This window comes from Leptonotus elevatus, chromosome 8 (genome assembly GCF_054856555.1).
Source record: "Leptonotus elevatus isolate MCC_2025b chromosome 8, RoL_Lele_1.0, whole genome shotgun sequence".
Lineage (NCBI taxonomy): Eukaryota > Metazoa > Chordata > Actinopteri > Syngnathiformes > Syngnathidae > Leptonotus > Leptonotus elevatus.
The window spans coordinates 4,323,248-4,343,720 of NC_141246.1; the positions used below are offsets into that span (position 1 = coordinate 4,323,248).

General features: G+C 38.9%; 1 protein-coding gene across 2 annotated transcripts; it reads right to left on the minus strand.

Moving 5' to 3' along the window:
• Positions 1–12: 12 nt before the first annotated feature.
• fhip1aa (FHF complex subunit HOOK interacting protein 1Aa) lies at positions 13–20,427 on the minus strand. Of its 2 annotated transcripts, none has more exons than XM_086083452.1 (13): positions 20,290–20,427; positions 14,609–14,676; positions 12,667–12,863; positions 8,404–9,072; positions 6,507–6,665; positions 6,346–6,432; positions 5,834–6,001; positions 5,141–5,220; positions 4,892–5,061; positions 3,479–4,285; positions 2,254–2,432; positions 1,986–2,106; positions 13–1,576 (listed from the first exon to the last, which is right to left on the minus strand). In XM_086083452.1, the coding sequence occupies exons 3-13, from the start codon at positions 12,769–12,771 to the stop codon at positions 1,395–1,397; spliced, it is 2,727 nt and encodes a 908-aa protein (XP_085939578.1). In that variant the 5' UTR covers positions 12,772–12,863; positions 14,609–14,676; positions 20,290–20,427; the 3' UTR covers positions 13–1,394. The 2 variants fall into 2 exon arrangements, with proteins under 2 accessions (XP_085939578.1, XP_085939577.1); XM_086083451.1 differs by having other exon boundaries at positions 12,667–12,866.
• Between the last annotated feature and the right edge of the window lie 46 nt (positions 20,428–20,473).

Here is a 20,473-nt window from a genome sequence, read left to right on the forward strand (position 1 = left end):
CAACATTGAGACTGTATTGCATCATTTATTGATTTGCATAATGTCACTGCAAAAAAAACAAACATTAGGATTTCAAGCAAACTATTTAACATGACTACATTCATCATCAAAAACGACATCGGATGCCAGAGAGTTTGTATTTGACCTCCAAATATTTTTTATTGTCATACATTTCAATCATTCCAGTTCGATTGTTTCTCGTCAGGCACGACAATGTGAATTTAGGCAACACGCTGAAAAGATTTTCGACCCGCTTTTGTAACAACTCATGTTAAAAATTATTTTTTTTTTAAATGATAAAATAATAATAATAATTTATTACTATTACATCAACGATGACTTGGAAGTTTAGGCTGGGACGAGATTCAGAGCCACTTTCAAGCAGCCGGACAACAGTGTTTAAAACACTTACCATGCAGAAACACATGATGTCAACGCTAAGAGCTAAGCAGAGCTGCATGGAGCTTCTGACCGGCTGCGCTTGATTTCTTGGTGAAGTTTGGTGATGCTAAGTATGGCATTTATCAAAGTGCCACATACACAAAGATGTGTGTTTGAAGTGGCCATTTTGCTACCAAGCTCCACCCCCGATCGTGATCATAACGAAAGCTGTACTCAGCGCTGGCCTTGCAGTACAACTTTATTTATAACACACTTTAAAAACAAACAAAGCTGCATACAAAGTGCTGCACATAAAATACAACTCAACCAGAAAGTTGACCCCTCAAAAAGGGCAATTTTTGCAAGCGTACTGTAATTCTTGATTCTTTTTGATGACAAAAAAAAACAACAATAAAAGAAAAAATTGCAAAGCTACCTGGGAACTGTTTTAAAATCTGGAAAAAAAATAGCCTAATGTCTCTTTTAAAAGGCGTTAGCATAAAGACCGCCTTGTAACAGACAATGCGAGCTGATGTCGCGATAAATAATACACAATCATACCCCCCCCCCCCCAAAAAAAAAATAGGCACAAAAAGCAACACTTAAATTACCCAACCACCTTACCTGACAATAGCCCTTAATATTCTTATTCATTTGCATAATGAATCCTTACAATATGTACAAGTCATTAAATAGGCCGAAGTGACCGAAAGTGGAAAGAAAGATGGCTTCAATCATAAAGAGTCTGAGGTACCAATAATAATTATAATAATAAAAACGTCACTTTGTGAGGTTTTAAAAGTGTCCACGGCTGGATTGTGCTTGCTGATGCTAATGTTGCTAACGCTAGGCCAGGCTGGAGTCCAAAATGGCCGCCCACCCTGAGACGATTGAATTAAAGGGATTGCGTAAAAAATAGAACGAAATAAATACAAAAGTACATCTAACATGTCTTTGGTTGGTGGCCTAAGAAGGTGATAGAAAAATAAAACGTCTCGGTATAAGAAGTTGAATTACTCTTCCATGGGAACGTAAGACAAGATGGAGTGCTCTTGGGCCAGGGCGGCCAGTTCTTTGAGGAACTCGCTGAAGAGGACGCTGGCGAACACGTCGGTGCGCTCGGCGGAGATGGACTTGGGCTGCGGGGGCGGCGAGCTCTTCATGATGCCGGCGCCTCGCACGCGGTTGCTTTTGTCTGAGGAGGACAACGCGTTGTGCATTAGGGAAAATTGGGCCAGAGATTACTTTTGATCGGCACGCTTTATATAAAAAAAAAAATAAATAAATAAAAAGTTCATATTGTTATCGTGTTGAGAAAATCCTAATATTCTGATGAACATCTTTTTGCTGATTTTAATCAGCCAAAAAATGAATAAAAACATAGACCTTAAATAGAACGTCAATAATGAAATGTAAAAAATGAAACCGTAGAGCACACATTGGCCATTAGGGGGCAGTACAGTATTATACAGTCAGGCAGACATAAAAGAATACATTTCATCTTCTGCTACGACTGTAAGTGACTCAATGACGCTACATTTGAAATATACAGCTGAACGCCTAACGTTTTGTTTTCATCATTTCATCCGCGACAAAAAAATTACCTGCTTCTCCGTACAAAGTGTCCCTGGTCAACAGCCAGTGTTGGGCGGCGACAATCAGCTCTGGAAAATCCTCACCGCTTGCAGCCAGCTGCTCGATCTGGTTTTTCACCGTGGCCAAAACCTGGCGGGAAATCAATCGCAGGTCGCAGGGGTGAGGGGAACCGCCCGAGCCAATCGCTGGACGAGATCATCGATTCTCCAAACGATAGTTTTTGCGACGGCCCTAAATCGAAATCGTACCGGCGGGTGTAACCGGGATGCGCGTTACCTGGTAGAGCGAGCGAACGGTGGGCTGGAAGACCAAATTGGTGTTGAGGAGGAAGGATCGCAGCAGAGGCTGCGGGTAAGAGGCCAGCTGCGCCAGGATGCCCGTCAGCAGCAGGTTGACGTGCACGGAGTTGGACAGCATGTTCTCCAGGCGGGACAACAGGACGCTGACAAAAGGTCCTGGCGACCATTGAGCGGGTTCAGCAGCTCATTTATGGCCAAAGCGTGCGGCTTGTTTGCCGTGCACGACAGCATATTAGGGCCACGTATATTATTATTATTTTTTTGTGAGGGGTGAAATATTGTGAGAGAAAAAAACTCACACATTTACAAGAAAAAAACCGTGAAAATTTGCAACATTATAAGGTGGCAAATTTGCGAGAGAAAAAAACTCACAAATTTATGGGAGAAAACTCAAATATAAATTAATAAATATAATAAAAAGCCAGGTTTATTGCAGTGCCTCGCCAAAGTGTGAATGGTTAATATGATATGGTTAATCTCCTGATTTGACCGAAAAGTATAATTAACGAGTTCTTGCACCGTAGCCATTTTACACACTTGTAAATTGTAACTTGCCAAAGATCCGAGTAGGATTTTTTTCTCGCAAATGTGCGAGTTTTTTTCTTGTAAATTTGTGAGTTTTTTTCTCACATATTTGTCACTTTATGTCACAAATGTGCACGTTTATTTCTCCTAAATTCGTGAGTTTTTCTCTCGCAAATTTGACACTTTATTTTTTTTCTCTTTCTTCTTCAGAAAAAGAAAAAAAATGACACTTTATAATGTCACAAGGCTGGCAGTTTATTTCTCGTAATTATTATTATTTCTTTCTCTCACGCAAATTTTACACTTAATGTCTCAAGGCTGGGAGTTTCTCATAAATGTGTGAGTTTTTTCTTGCAAATTTTCCACTTTATAATGTCACAAAACTGCAAGTTCACATAAATTCATGAGGGGTTTTTTCTCGCAAATTTGACACATACCGTCACAAATGTGCGAGTTAATTTCTCGTTAATTTGTGAGGTTTTTTTCTCACAAATTTTATACTTTATAATGTCACAAGTTTATTTCTCATAATTTGTTTTTGTTTTTTATCTGAATATTACCCCCCATATATATATATATATATATATATATATAGACACACACAATATATGTGGCCCTAACACACCATCACAGCTGTAGCATTAGAGCAGTTCCAGCTCACAAAGACAAATTCTAACCTGTAAATGGTGCCGAATGACTCCTGGTGGAGCCGCGAATTGCCGACCCAAACGGCGACTGCAGCTTTTCTGGCTCCGGCGTCTCTACGGAGAAGGAGGTGAAGTCCATGTCCTCGTCCTCTGCCCCGGCGTCACCCTTCGCTTCAGCGTCACATTTTCCGGCTCTGTTGCCTGCGTTGCTGTCAAACGTCCGGATGAGCTCTTCGTACTGAGCCAGGAGGTCGCCGCCCACGACGGTGAGAATTTTGGCATTCTCGGCCGGCTGCTTCTGGGTGAGTCCGTTCTTTTGGGGGTTCGGGTCCTCAGCGGCTCTGGCGTCTTTCTTGGCAACCAGATCGTAGACCTTGACGTCGTCCTGGAACTCGTTCTCCTCGATGTAGGAGCCCTTCACCAACAAAATGGCCGACTTTCTCATCTCCTCGATGTGCCTGGGGGGCTCGGCTGAAGGCGGCGGCACGGGCGGATGTTCGGGCTCGGCGGTCCCTGGCGGGCATGCATCGTAACTGTCGTCCCACTCCAGCTCCAACTGGTTAGGTGGTAGTTGCGCCGGCGCAGATGCCGGCGCCCGTGGGGCTCGCTTCCTGGCTGCCGGCTCCTCCAGGACACCCGGTTGGTATTTCTCCGGCGGCGGGTCTTCGCCGTCGTACGCGGCCGACCACACCCGGCACGCTCGCATGCAGACGCCGATGCGCTCGTGGGCGTCGTCCAGGTAGTGGAGGTAGCTGACGTCCAAGTAGATCTCGGAGCCGATGGTGCACGAGGAGTTGCCGACGGGGTCTCTCTCAACGGAGATGCCGTCTTTCTCAGCTAAGCGGACATCAACAAGAAGTTCAAGAAAGACAGACAGGTTTCAAGGGAAATGTTTAGAAAGAAAGAAATCCCAAATAACAGAAAACATTTTTGTTAAGTAATAAGAAAAAAGTCACAATAAATCTAATATTAAATAATAATTTAAATAAAAAAATTTGATTTTTAATTTCAGATCAATAGATAAAATAATCTTTTTTTTTTTTTTAATTGTATGGGATAAATTTGTATTTAAATATAAATAGTGTTAAAACGTTTTTTTTTTTAACATTTGCTACTTTTAAATTCTTACAACCTTTAAATTGTATTTCTTAAAATTAAGATTCATTATTTTGTCATCACCAATATTGCATGTTTTATATATATATATATATATATAATATACAGTAATATAACATTAACATTATAATATACAAAATAATGTATGCAAAAAAAACAAACATTGTTTTTAAATTTGATTTTAAAAAAAAAATATATATATATATTAGATTTTCTTCAAATAATATATTACAAAAATTACATATTTTCTGTATTTATTAATAATTTAGGGATTTCCCGTATTTTCATGATGAATCCCTATGAAAGTATAAAGTTTAAAGGGCTCACCTTTGGAGAAGAGTATGGACTCCAGCTGCCGGAGTGGCGGCGGGCTGCGGTCGGGCGAGCAGCATGACGGTGTCAAGGCCAGGATCTTGGCTGCCGACGCAGAGTAGAAGTCGCGCTCCCTCACGACGCGTCGCTGACTCAGCATCATGTGATTGCATGGGATCAGGTACCTGAGGATGCGCAACAACCCTCTCTGAGGTGATTTACTTTTTTTTTTAATTCTGTGATTTTTGTGAGCTGGAAGTTCACCTGAGGATGAGTTGCAACATGACGTCTTCACAGTGCAAACTGATGAGAGTGCGGAAAAGTGCCAGTGACACGATGCCCAGCTGGAGAAACAAAAAGGAAAACGCAATTCAGGGGTACCTAATGTTTTGTTTGTTGAGCGTTTGTTCAGAAAAGTACAAATCTGAAAAAAATAAAAAACATGTTTGATGTGGAGGTGTGTCATTGTTGACTGTTGTTTAACACTTCATTTACACAGCAACAGGACCAGCAAGTTGGTGTGGTCTGGGCGTTGCCACGGCAACAGTCTACAGTCATACAAAGTAAATGTTCAATTGATAAATGATTATACTTCAAATCATAAGATTAAACTAATAAAAAAAAATTGAAAATTTAACAAAAATAAATTTAAGAAATGTCAGAGTATACATTTTATATTTTTCTTGTAAAACAATTGAATACAGTAATTACATATATTTTTAGTAAGTCTTCTGTGGAATTAATTAATTAATTAATACATTATCTAGTGTACTCTCCGCAACCTTTATTGAAACATGGCACCCATTCTCAACTCGAAAAATATCACTGCACAGTACCCGCCAGAAAAATAATAATAATTAAAACAAAAACAATAAAAAAAATGTAGCAATTGAGTGAAATTGGAATAAGTGGTCTCGTATTTTGTGCTGATTGTTGACAAATGTCTTACTGGCGTACCTGGAAGGGTGTGTTGATACGGCTGACCAGCGTGTCCAAAATGTGGACGTTCTCGTGGCGGTGCAGCAGGATGAAGGACAGGAAGGTCTGCAGCAGAGCCGGCTCACTGATGCTTCTCAGGAAGAGGTCCAGGTACGCTGTGGTGGTCATGACCTCTTCTAGGGTTAGCTTCACGGTGAAAAAAAATAAAATAAATCGAACGTGAAACCGTTTTGCAGCACTGACATGACGTCTGGCATGATGCTCTACGGTTTAGTTAGCAACAAAAACCTGCAATGGGATTTTTATTTCTACCAATATAACAATGGGAAAATGTTATCGTTATGCTAATTGCTAGTGCTAAGCTATGCAGTTAGCAACAAAAAACTTTACATGAAACAATCATTTAACCAATTTAAGCCTGAGGGGGCGAACGTTTGCAAATGTTGATTTCACATCAGGGTTCGTCCAGGTTCGTTCGTTAAGACTCTTGTAAAAATGCAACAATAAAAAAGTGAGTTATGCATATAAACCTTGTGGAGAGCGGGCGCAAGTACAGGCACGAGGAAACCATTGTGGATGTAGCCCAACAACTGGTCTCTGATATCGGGGTGGGCCACCTGTCAAATTGAGAGAGGGCTAAGCAACAATGCTTGCAAGTTTCACCGTTTTACTTATTTCTATTTTTTCTTACCTGGGTGACAGCATTGCAGAATTCCAGGGAGTTGAGGAACTGGACCAGGGAGGGCATGCGGAGCCAGTCGTCCCTATGCAGGCAGTGCCATTCGTCACTGGGGGGTTCCAGTTTGGTGGGAAGGGATGAATACAGACCACTGAGGCCCGTGGCAAGAACCTGGGGTCAAAGGTAAGGGGATTATTTATTGAATGACAAATGTCCACTTGACTGAGTTAAATAGAACATTTTGTATCATTGTATCAAAATATCAACATTATGGCAAAATGCTAATGCCAATTTAGTATGCATTTTCTGCACTTAATGGAAATTTCAACTTGAAAAAAATCAATTTCATTGATTAATAGACAAAATCATCGGCAGCTTGCTCAATTAATAAAATAACTGTTGCCCATGTTAAACCGTGCCGTTACCGTTTAGCAACATTAAAACAAAAATAATGGCATAACCAAAACGCTAATTGCTAATGCTAAGCGTACTGTTAGCAGTTAGCAACACAGCATGTGGTGTTTACATGACCTATGCCAGCATGACTTGGACTCCTCTGCTCTCTTTGGTTAATTAATTCAGTGCAAAAGAGAACAGAAACAACAGCATTAAGTCAGATTATCCTTAGTCAAGCCCGTAAATGGTTGGCCATTGTTGACCAGAATGATATCAAAAGCTGCTTTTTTGTTTCCTATTGTGCCGTGTCTGAGGCTGAGGCTACAATGGCATTGTGGATGCGGGATTAGCATAATTAAACAAACACCAGACACGTGTAAAATTAATTCCAGTGTGGCAGGGCTAAGGACTCTTTTTCCTGTCAGAGGGCCAGACTAAATTTATGTAGGAATATGATTTAGTTTATGAGCATTTGTGCGTTTTGAAAACATTTTCCAAGGTTTTGTTTGGTTTTATAATTGCATGACAAGCCCTAAACAATGGATAAACAAAGTCTCAAAACTCTTGTTCACATGCCAGGTTTTTGTAATTTGATAAAACCAAACCAAGATGAATGAATTAAAAAACGTTTCAATAATTCATGTGCATAACCTCATATTGTGTGGGATGTGGTAATAAAGTTCAGGGCCCAGTTGTTCAATTCTCGGTTATTTTAACCAGTTTAATCACCTAAACCGGCGGTTAAATTCCTACCCCGCCGTTAACTAACCGACCGTTAAATTAACGGCACCGTCAAAGTTAACCATGCCGTTTATGTCACTGATTAGCACCGATTTATCCCACAATTCCTCTTTTTGTTTACTTCCGGTTCGGCGAAAGAAATGGACACTATTCTATGGCACTCACCGAAGAAAAGAAAAAAAAGCAGGAACTCTTCTGTTGACAAATAAAGCGTCAATAGCAATTTTTGTGAAATAATTAATTTTTAATTCATTCAAATTTATCTTCTACTGTGTGTATTTTCAGTGAATATTGTGTAATCTTTTTGTATTTTTACCAATATTTATTTGGGCATATAAAATATGATTTTATTTCAAATATTTTTGTCAAATGTTTTTTGTCTAACATATTTGTATTTTTTGTGCAATATTTTGATGGAATAGTTTTGAATTATTTGTCTTGTTTTTGTATTTACATACTTCTAACATGTATGTATTTTTTATCTAATATTTGTAATTATTACAATATTTGTATTTACTGTTTATAAATTAAAATTTATAAAAAAATATATTATTATTATACCAAATTTAAATTAAATTAAATTATTTGCCACTATTCAGTGTTGTTAAATTTGTTTATTGTAATATGACTTTTTTTCTAGAAAGTTGGAAACTTTTTTTTTAATTCCTTCATCATTTAATCATTAACTGACATTGGGATTAGGAATTTTAAATCGAATTTGTATTTGAGAAGCCTCGCGAGTAACAAGAAAATGAACAATAAATGTACTGACTGGACAGAAGAAGGTGTTCTCCGCCACGTGTTTGGCCACCCGCCGGTTCTCTGCCGACAAGGACATGATGAGGAGCAGCGCGTCTCGCGCCTGCTGCCCCACGGCGCCCTCGCGGTGGATGAAGGGGATGAGCAGCGAGAAGATGAGGAAGTTGGCCGCGCCCTGGTCCTCGCTGGTGTGAAAGAACAACTCCAGGATGGACGGGTCTTTGGCCAGGACGCAGCAGAGCTGATGCAGGAGGAGCACCAGCTGGGCCTCCACGCCGGGCGCCCCCCCCGAGCCCGAGCACGCCGACAGGAGCATCATGAGCGGTCGCAGCACCGGTTTGTGGTGCAGCAGCGGCTGACGAGACTGGCAAACCAGCATCTCGTACATCTTCAGCTGCTCCAGCTTCATGGCGTCGGTGAACTCGCGGCGCAGGCTCCACACGAACAGACGCTCCATCACGTTCTCCAGCACCACGAACTCCAGGATGGGGCCCATGGCGCCCGCCTTGCCGCAATCCTCCTCCATCAGCAAGAAGAGCATGTGCTCCACGTAGTTCTGCACCGCGTTGGCCTCGTCGCCCGGCACGGGGCCGAAGCCGCCCAGGCCCAGTGCGCCCAGCGAGGGCGCCGAGGCCGAGGCGCCGCCGCGCAAGGGGTCGTGTTTTTCCAGGATCTTCACCACCTGCGAAAGAAGAAACATGACTTTAGGTTGTAAATGGAGTGAGATTCCCCATGCTGGATACATTTGAATAATAATTTAGATTTTATATTTTATTTTATTTTGAAATACATTTTCAAACTTTTTAGACCAAGTACCACCTCAAAACATACCTGGCTCATCAAGTGCCAACAAAATGAGTAACATTTGTGTCGTCGGCCCAAGTGTTCATGTACATATGTGAGCTAAACATTCCTGGATGTCCTCAAATACTTCCTAAAAGTTAACTAAATACTCTTAAAGTGAAAGTCACCCCCCAATTTTTTTTGACAATAATATGTTCTATGCAGCCCCACAAGTCTAAATATGGTATTCTGGTTAATATTGCTTAAGTGGAATGAATATGAGTTAAGCAGCAAAATCCAGACGTTTTTAATCCATCTCAAGGGGCGGCCATTTTGCCACTTGCTGTCAACTGAAGATGACATCAATGTTGCTCAGGTCTCAGGTAACAACCAATCACAGAGTAGCTTCAGAAAACAGGTACGCTCTGATTGGTCGTTGCCTGAGCCCTGAGCAACTGTGACGTCATCTTCAGTCGACAGCAAGTGGCAAAATGGCCGCCCCCTGAAATGGATAAAAACGGCAGGATTTTGCTTCATAACTCATATTACAGATATGTAATATTAATCAGAATGTCATGTTTAGACTAGTGAGGTCACATCGCTGATCTGAATATATGACTGGATAGCAGACTAGACATTTGAAGTCACGAGGCCGCCATTTTGCTCTTCCCAAGAAAAGTTACGTAAATATTCTGAAATAATCCCTAAAGGTAATCTAAATAATCATAGATGTACCCAAATGCTTCTTAGAAGTTACCACAAAATACTTGAAATAATGCTCCACAATAAATTATACACGTTGTTGTTTGACTTTGTGATCAATAAATATTTGAAAGCAAACAACTCTAAATGGTCTTACAGTTAAAGTTAAATTTGACTGAACTGTATGAAGTGAACACTTAAAAGACTGCAAGTCAAACCGTTTACTGTAGTAAGTTTCATGCCAACATCAAATGTAATAAATTGCTTCTAATGCGGACAGGTTAATTATCAAACATGATATGATTAGACCCACTGTCCTTTGTGCATGCTCTGTTACTGCACAGACACCACCCTTCGAGTTGACAATAGAGTCGGCCTCCTTTTAGACGTCGACCTTTGCTGTGGCAACAAACAAATTACGCACAACGCAAGTGGGTCGATGGAAACAGGAGCCTGCTGGGAGCTCGGCCTCAGGGAACAAACAGCACTCAAGCACTACGCAACCAAAGACTATTTTTTTTCTACAGGGTGACCACACGTCCTCTTTTTCTTGGGACACCTTCACTTGTCTTGGCACGGCCAGAGTTGTAAAAGGATGAAAGGCTGCATGAATTCTTCCCACTAACAATTCTCTCGTCTTCCTTCCATGGTTTGTAGGAATTTATGAGAAGAAAATAGATATGTGGAAAAGTGCAACTTAGCTCCGTATATTAAAAATAAAAAAGTAATTTAATGCAAACTGTAGTGAATTGACAGCTTTTATCCCACTTATTAAAATGTGACTATAAACAATGCAATATTTTATATAAAATTATCAAAATATATAAAACAAGTTGCAAAATGCGTATCAGACAAGTTTATTCATACCTTTTTAGTTAAATCACTGAAATAGAAAATTCACCTTATGAGAGAAGTTCATCTCAGTAATATATTTTTTCATTAAAGCAAATCACTGTATTAGGTATAAAATTCATCTTATGTGGCCAGTTTGTTTAACAACAATATTTTCCATTAAAAGTAAAATATTACATACAAATACACTGCTGCTCTGTATTAAATAATACACACTGTACCTAAAACTATACCGTAAATTTCAGTTCAATAATCTAAAATACACTAAACTAAGTGTTTTTAGTAACACCAGAATCAATGTACACTAACTTCTACAGTCATGCGCATCTGGAATGAAATGATCCTTGTTCGTGCCAAAAGTGAAACTGTTAGAATTACGGGCGTTTCCCCTTGTACATTTTCAAGTACAGCTTCTTGGAATACAGAAAGTATCTTAGGAGATGAAGCATGAGAACTTTTAGGAGGCTTTAAAATCAAATCTTTTTTTTTTAAATGCAAAGTAACAGTAACAGTGTCATTCATGTGGGCGTGGGTGTAGTGTTGCTAGCGGGTCCCACAGGGGTGGGCAAGCAAGCTGAGACAGACATCTTTTGCACTGCCAAGATTCCACTGGCAGGAGAACCACGTTGCACTTCAAGCGTTGCCGGGACACGGCTGGAGCACTTTGTGCCGTCACTGTAGCGACAAATACTTTTCACCAAGCCTCGCCTCAATGACGGGACGGCGATACTTGACCCTCCCAATTCAAGAACCAACATAAATATCCAAAGGCAGCAATTATAGTCATCTTGACAATGCAGCCTGGAGAGTTATTTGAGGGTAGTACGTAATTTTTTTCTAAAAATGTTCACTGTCAAAACGTTGAAGAGTGCGAACCAAACTGTTGTTTTTGGGCATCCTAACTGACTTTATGGTGCTGTTCTTTGAATAGCACATGCTGTGAAGTAGAAAGGTAAAAATATACTCACAACTTGAAACCCTCACAGTTTTACAAAAATTTGGCATGTAATTAAAAAAAACGAAACGAAACAAAAAAAAAATCTGAATTAATTGAGTGAAAATTGCTCCGGCCATAAACAAATTGAGGTTTTATATTTAAAAAAAACTAAAAAATTTCTATGAATAATAACCTAATGATTAGATAAACACTGAACAAAACCAACAACAATATTCAAAATTAAATTTTACCCCCAATTTATCAAGAAAAAAAATGTATGGCAAAAACTATATCTGGCAGAAAAATAATTCCCAGTTATAAGTAAAAATCTTTTTTAAACATCCATCCGTTTGCCAAACCACTAAGTGCAAATTTTGCATCACAAAACAATATTTTGTAGAATTAAAAATGTTTCAGTTTAAAAAAAATATCTGTGATATTTACCCCCCAAAAATGCTGGCAATTGCGCCAGGAAAAAGAAAAAACTAAATTTAGGCACAATAGCGACTGGTATTTAAAAAAAATTTTTTTTATCCTCACATCTTGATAGAAATTTGGTGAGGATTATGATTTATGACTTCTTAAAGAAAATACTGTTTCAGACAGAAACAAAATAAAAAATTAGAATTGTGGAAATATGACAAAAATTACAAATTAAGTTTTAAAAAAACAGGCATGTCATATTTTTAAATAAATATAAATTAAATGAAAAACAGGCATGTAATAAAAGAAAAATAAACTGAATTAATTGGGTGAAAATCGCTTTTTTAAACAGGCAGAAAACCCCCCCGTCAGAATTGTGGAAATTTTACAAAAATTGGGCATGAGTTGCCCCTGGTTTAAATAACTAAATAGATAGATAAATAAATAAATAAATAAGAGCACCCTTGTGTGTCTGTTTGAGTGGGTGTTACTATTCACAGCAGTTAACTTCTTACACTTGGAAAAAGTGGCATTTAACTGGAACAACTGTTGTTTCGTTGTGTGCTTGCTGACATTTACCTGAGCCCAGTGGTTCTTGAACACAATCATGCATGTCTCTGGGTCCGCCCCTTGGAGCACCACGGACGGCCCATCTTGGCTCCCGTTGGCAACCATGGAGGCCATGGCGGCGACCGGTCTTTATGCGCCGTTCACCATGTCATGGGAGGGCGGCGCCGACTGCCGTAACCACGGGAGACAGACTGACCGCAGAGGGCCTGCTTCAGGCGAAAAAAAAACACAAATGTCAGCGGAGGTTTTCCCCTGAAGAAGGCGCAGCACAACGCCGTGCGCTGTTCTCCCTCTGCGCCGCCGCGCTGCAGCTATGCTCGGCACGCAGGAACAATAACACGAGAAGTCACATGACTGGGTGAAGGAGCCCACTTGGGGCCGAGCTGTCAAATTGCTTTTCGGAAGTAGCTCAGACGTCCTGAGAGGCTTCCAGCGTGGACTCGGGCTACGTTTGCGCCAGTTGGATGGGAATCAAAAAGTTTGTATAACTGTAGCATTGCCTGGCAGGCTAACAAGCAGTACTGTAACTTTGCAGTTCATTCGGGAAAGAGGTTGTCTGTTTGGCTGTAGAAAGGATATAACATGTTGGCTTGAGAGAACATGAATGGGAAAGTAAGACAGCCCGTTTGCTTTTACAACCCAGTTTAACCTGCTTGAACAATTCTAGTTACATTTCCAACCAGTATACAAATCTTGTTTCACTTACAAGTCTGTCTGGACAGATGTCATATACAGGTATTCATGATGACATAAAGCCATTGTTAAAAATAAATAAACATTGTTAAATCATGCAACTAAGATAATAAAAAGGGGTTATTTCAAGTGAGTAAGATTTTTATCTTGAATAAAGCTACGTAAATATTTTCCCCAAAGACTTTTATTTTAAGAAAATATGACTTTTTGCATAACATCATAAATATATATACTAGATACTATAACTTCATTCTTGTAAGATTCTTTAAAAAAATCTGATTTCTTTCCCCACTTTTTTCCTTGAATTTTTTTTACTAAAATGATTTTTTTTACCCAAAAAATATTATATATTTGTATTTATATAAAACATTTCTTCTTGTCTCCTCTCTATAACATTACGTACGTATGTATGCTAACAAAAATACAATTTCATTTTTGTAAAAACATGAGTTTTTTTAAAATCCAAATATTCCAACTTTATTGTCAAAAATACAACTTTATTCTTGTAGTAATGCATTTTTTTCTCATTTTATAATAATAATCTCATAAAATTCAGATATTTTTTTTATGAATTTCTGCAAAAAATTCTTATAGTACAACATCACGTCATTCCCCTTAGATTGTGACTTTTTTTCCCCTTGTGGATTAAATTTTTTTTCCGTCATATTATTTTTATTGTAATTATTTTATTCTGAAAAAAACTACTGTATTCAACTTTCTTCAGAAAATGTAAACTTTATTCTAAAAAAGAAAATACAACTTCATTGTAGTATTATGATTTTTTTTTCTTTGTAACATAACTTCAGTATTGTAAGATTATGACTTTTTACTTGGAAAAAAACAAATCAATGATTGTTTTCTTTCTTTTTGGGCATGATCCTATTGCTCTTTTGTAGGCGAAATTACAGATCATTTTTAGGGTAAATAACCTTTTCTTTTAATTCTTATTTGTTTATCGCCGCGCCTCCAATTTATTTTGCAACAAAGCTCAGATTAGAACTCTTGTAGCCCTGCTTGCATTGTTCCATTGTGTAGACAACACGCTCAATGCAATACTTAAACCTCCGCCTTCACAGTAGGAGTCATTAGGCACATTGTCACCACAGGAGACAACTGTAAAGCTGTCACGACAACAAATCTGACGCTTCCTAAAACCTCTTGTCCAATCACATCGACCCATTTTGAATGCTCACCAAGGGTGTTCAAATCTTTACCATCTGGTTGGAATTCCATGAAAGGAATGTTGATGTGGTCTTACCTTCGTTGGAGCATCTTCAAGCGGGAATGTGGAGCTCAGCCGAACAAGACGTCCTCATGCCACGCCGGCTAAATAAAAACAGACAGAGAGAGTTTGGGAATGGTTTGCGTGAGGAGTGTGGGAGGCGAAGCATGCTGGGAAATAACTGGATGTGAGTAAGATGCTCCGAGAAGCACGTGGACGCAAGGGGAGGAGATTCAAAAAAAGGGGGGCGAGAGAAACTCCACAGTGAAAGATGACGACTTCCACATGTGCGGCAGATGAGCGTCCAGTCAACCCAAAAAAAAAAAAAAAAAGAGGGAAACGTCAGCGCTTTCTCGTCGACACATTCCTTGAAGGAAGTCCTCAACATTCCAGCCCGGGAAGACAATAAGAGCATTGTCCTTGACTATTAGCGCCACCATGCTAAGTTGTCACTGAGAGAGAGTCCATCGTGGGAATTGTGTCATGTGGTGTGACGTTCTCTTTTGCGTCAAATGAGTGTTAAAATAAACACCGCTAGGTCAGCAGCAAACTTGAATAAAAGTTTCTAAACAAAACAAAAATACAAGTTTTAAAAAGGAGCCAGCTTAAGAAGCCCCTCAATTTTTTTTCTTTCAATTGACAAAATACACTATATTGACTGTGCACTATTTACTGTTTATAGCTTAATTAATTGACATATTCTCCACAAAAATAAACTGAAGGATACAAATACAGTGGTGCCTTAAGATAAGAGTTTAATTCATTCTTGGACATATTCTTTTTTTGACTAATATTTACAAATTATGTCAGACAAACAGCTGCTTGTTGTTGTAAAGTGAGTTGAGTCACCTGCCGCCATTTGGCGCTGGTATCGCAAGTGTGAGCTTGCAACTTCGTCAAAGCAAAAAAAGAAAAATCGCCTCACCTCGAATGTTGTCCATTCATAATAATAAAAAAAAACATGATTTGGAGTTTTACACAAACCTAAAGTGCGTTTTCATAAACACCAAAGACAATTTTTTTGTCTTTCATTAACCTAATTTGCATTTCTTGTTGTAATTCATCCCTCCATCCATTATCCGAACCGCCTATCCCAGCCATCTTCGGGCAGTAGGCGGGGTACACGCCGAACTGGTTGCCGGCCAATCGCAGGACACACAGAGATGAACAATCATTCGCACTCACAATCTAAAAACAAAAAAAACATAACATATGCCTTTTTGTTCCCCCCCCCCCCCCCCCCCCCCCCCCCAGCAACCTGTGTGGCACTCACGATTCGGGATCGAACGTAAACTCAGTCAAAAGCTCTGTCATACAATCAATTAAACTGGTGCACCAAAGTGCCACTGTATAGTTTCAATGAATCTTGGTTGTTTCTTCCAGTTTGTAGCTGCAGACAAGTTGCAGAAAACAAACTACAAGCCCAGGTCAATCAAGCGTGACAAAAAGCAGGGCAAGGATAAAAAAAGAAAAGATAAAACGAAAAGAAAAAAAGAAAAAAAGAAATAACTGCCCTAAGGGTGTTTCCAGATCAAATTTAAGCTTCTGTCAGTCCTTCTACAAGCTTTTACTTGCACAGGTGTGCTACACTCAAATAGCTCCAGGCGCGACGGCACGACACACCCGTAATATTCTTGCTAAACTATCTTTCTGCTGACGAGTTATGGTTTTTCGTTTATTCCCTGCTCAGAGGAAACATTGAAGAGTTCCCATGGCAACACATTGCAGGGTGACCACGGCGATAGTGGCTGATCAAATATAGAAAGCCACATGTGAAGTCGCTGCTGGCCCCGGCGGTCAGCAACGCAGCAGGAGGGAAATGCTACATCATGCTTGTCTTAAAAATAAAAAATAAATAAGACTTTTATAAAAAAAATAAAAATTAAAAATAAAAATCAGTAAATAAATAAGACAACTGTAGGTGGAGAGTTAGAATAAATTGTTACATGGAAATGATGCACAAATCTCAGGCGATACGTACGTTAGCGTTAGCATCGATGTTGAGTCGCATTAAATACAACATATTCTCGCGACGGGGTGTACGCTATTCACAGGGAATAGGGACCAATAAGGAACTACTACCATGAGCAATTGAAGCAGCGGCTGCCCCCATAAAAAGGTTTATCATTTCTGATTGGTGCCATAAGATGGCACCAAAGGACTACTTCGCTACCGGATAGGGCTTTGGCGCCATCTTGTGGCAGCTTACAGTGTTTCAGAAAGACTAAAAAACAAAACAAGTGATTTGCTAAATTTATCAGCGAATAATAATAATAATAATAATAATAATAGTAATACAGATTTACATGGTGCTCTCTTATGCTTTCTCACACAGAAAGATGATCGTAACCCCCAACCAAAAATAAAATCAGTGATTAGGTGAATTTTGTGAATAGAGAATCGTGAATACGCGGGGGGAAGACTTATTTTAGGCTACGTGCTAATCTGCTAGGTCAAGAAGAATCCGGCCATATTTCAAGGACGGTCACAAACGAGCCCATTGAAACGCTGGGCTCGTTATCTTGACACTCGCGCGGCTAAAGCTAAATTGCATGAGCACAATGTGGGCATGCGATGACATCACGCTGACTTTCATGTTTCTATGAGGGTGGGCGTACAATAGGCTTCTGTCTGCCTCAGGAATCTCATTGCAGGCTTGTTTGCATGACGTCGCTGATAAAAAAGAAAAGAAAAGAAAAATGGCCATGAGAGAGGGAAGATGGAGGTCAACTGATTTTAGCGATGCACACAAGTCATGTGGAAGAGAATTTGAAGCGCTAAATGTTGACTCAGAGTCATCAGTGTCAAATGTTGTTTGACTTTTTTTTTTTCACCCAATTTTACCTTCAAGGCATTTTTATTAGCACTTGCTAGCTATGGCAAATTTTGCATTTTGAGTTAGAATGGTGTAAAAATAACGCTGTTTTTGGCTTTCTTACAATATGTCAGATTAGATTAGTACAGATTAGTAAAAATGCAACAACAAAAAGCCCAACAAACATGTTTTGCCACAATTTCTTTCCAAGATCGGGTTTGACAGATGTCTGCACTCAATTGTGTGCTATTCTTATAGCTAGTTAAGTTTGTTACCTTGTAGGATTACACAAAAACACCAAAATCAAAACAATATTCACTATTTTTTTAGGATTTTCTCCATTTATTCTGGTGAAGATGTCTGCATTTTAAGGATCCCCAACACAACCCCTTTGAAAACTCACTCAGTGGCACCCTCTCAAGTTAAAACAAAAATTTGCCCCCGACACCAGTTCTATCGATCGACATGAAATTCAACACATATTTCAAGCATGGCAGAATGCGCGTAAAAAGTCTCAAGGACCCACACCTGAAATTAGAGAGGAAAACGGCCATTTTGGTTTGAAGCAGCCATTTGGGATTGGATTTCAGAGCTCGTACTTTAACCAACTCCTATTCGGGAGTCGGACTCCAATTTGAGTCGGACTCCAATTTGAATTAAAGGCTAAAAGTATTTAACTAATTTTCATGAAACATTGTGAAGAAATGGGACACACAAGCAATAACAATTTATTGATTGCCCCTCACTGCCAATCTAGCGTGTTAATACAATGTGTATAAAAGTCATCATCTGTCGTGATCCAACCAGATTTTCACATTCAATTCTCTCTTCTTTACACAAAGGGAGAAGCTTGTGAAATGGCCTCTTTTGGTTTATATGGTAATAAATTTAAATCTTTCTCTTACATAATTTGTGTAAAATGCAATGTCTTTTTAAAATACAATTTCTCATTATGGGGTTGGAATTAGCACAATAAATTAAATGTAAAAAAATATATATTAAATCATTAGATTATGCAAGCAGTCAAAAAGCATTTGAGGTCCTTGAGGGGGTGTAAAAAGGGAGGGAGTTGGGGGCTAATCCCAAACTCGGGACACAGCTGATCCGGCCGGTGGCATCTGCTTGAGAAGTTACCAAATACTGTATAATCCAAATATTAAACTGCGCTTTGTTTTGCAACCTTTATAAAGAAAGAGGCAAGGTTACATAAATGAATAAAATCTGCATTTTGTTCTTGCACCTTTGTTATTTGCTCAGGGAGGTGGCTTCTTTGTCAATATAAAGATTTGTTGGTCTTCAAAATATTGTATCATCTGTCAATTTGCAATTGCTATATTGACTTTGCATATATCCTTGTTAAGACATTTACCAGTGCCAATATTTCTTTTAAAACTTGTCAATTTGTTTCTTCTGCAATCGCCACACTTTTTTTCTTAAAGTCAGCTTTTGTCAATGTGTTTTATTATTCTTTTGTAACTGTTGTACTTATTTAATTGTATATTTATAGAGAGAGAATGAAAGTGAGATTGAAAGTGAGCATGAGGATTAGAATATGAAATTGTGTCTAACTACTTGTCATTTTCATTTTTTTTTACTTCAAATTGTCATTTAAAAAAATATTTGTAAATATGCTTGATTGTTTATATTAGCATTGCAAAAATATGTTTCCACTTCGTTTTTTGGTATTTTTTTCAGTTTTAAAGTAATTTTATTTTGATTTATTTGTCATTTTGTATTTACATTATAAATTGTAAATATTTATTTTAAATGCATTTTAAGTTTAACATGCCTGTGTATTGTAAATATAAACAGCTTTCTTTATTATTATTATTTACTAGTACTATTTAAATTCCCTACATGTCTAAAAAGTTTAATGTGACTTTGCTTTAGAGACTACTTTCCCCCTCACTGCTAATCATTTTTTTCCTCCATTTTGATTCTTTATGTCATTTAAATATTTTGCCAAACTATTTTTTTACAGCCTGCACCAAATGAAACGACGCCTTGTTAGTGTTTCTGGGAAACATTTTTGGCTATAAATTGGATGGAAGAAACTCCTCCTAAACTTGTGACCTGTGACATGTAATCACATTAGTGTGAGCTCAGCTACTCATCCAATGAAATTCAATGCAATGCATCACGTAACTCGTTATTACACTCATTCATGACAACCAGCGCATTCCCAGTAATGTGTTGTAACACTTTTGAATGATGAAGTCATGTTGACGAGGACAGTACAAATGTGGCCTTTTCCTTTGGCTTTTTTTTGTGTGTGTGTGTTAGTATAAGTGGAAACAATAACCATAAGATATGAATCAATGGCATAATATGAAAAAGCATATTGTTTATTGACGAGCATAGACCACAGTGTAATGGTATGACATTCAGTGTGACGTCATCAGGTAACTAAACACCTGCATCACAGACCTGACATTTGAGAAATCACTCTAAATAGAGAACTAGAGAGACTTATAGCTTATGGCTAAGAAAGCATTAGACATAACACAAATAAAACACCAAAAGGCAAGGAAAATTGAAGATTTTTTAGGATATTTTGGGGAATTTTAGGGAGTGACCCAATAGTTTTGTCCACACAGAAGAACATTTAAAGTATCCTAAAATAACGACTATTTTTGTTTTAATGGTGGTGGGGCGTAACACCGAGCGTTACCTTCGTAACGATAAAAGTAATAAAAGTAGCAGTTAGTTGTTGTGTTTGTAATCGTTAACCGAGCTAGGCAGCTAACTAGCTACAACACACACGCGTGTCAATCACAACCACGCATGCGCAAAAGCTCACCTCACGCACAGCGAAGCCAAACTAGAAAAGTCACAAAGAGCGTAAACACTTAGAGAAAAAACAAAACACAAGCGTTATGGCACACTTCTTTTTTTGTCTTACCGTGTGCTCCCCGCAGACGCTAAGCCACTTCTCAACGCAGATATACACAGTTTAAGTCCTTTAAATCCAGCGGATAAGGAGGTCTTGACGTGGTGGAGAAACGAAGAGGTGTGGACTCACTGGACTGGGAAGGGAACGATTTGACTGCAAAGGTGAAGCGAGAGGAGAGAGCCGAAGTAGTCCC

Excerpts from the sequence above, each read along its gene's own strand:
- fhip1aa (XM_086083452.1), bottom strand. The coding sequence starts at position 12,771 with ATGGCCTCCATGGTTGCCAACGGGAGCCAAGATGGGCCGTCCGTGGTG. Across the intron at positions 9,073-12,666 it reads TCAAGAACCACTGGGCTCAG|GTGGTGAAGATCCTGGAAAA; the intron begins GTAAATGTCAGC and ends CTTCTTTCGCAG. Across the intron at positions 6,002-6,345 it reads TTGCGCCCGCTCTCCACAAG|CTAACCCTAGAAGAGGTCAT; the intron begins GTTTATATGCAT and ends TTCACCGTGAAG.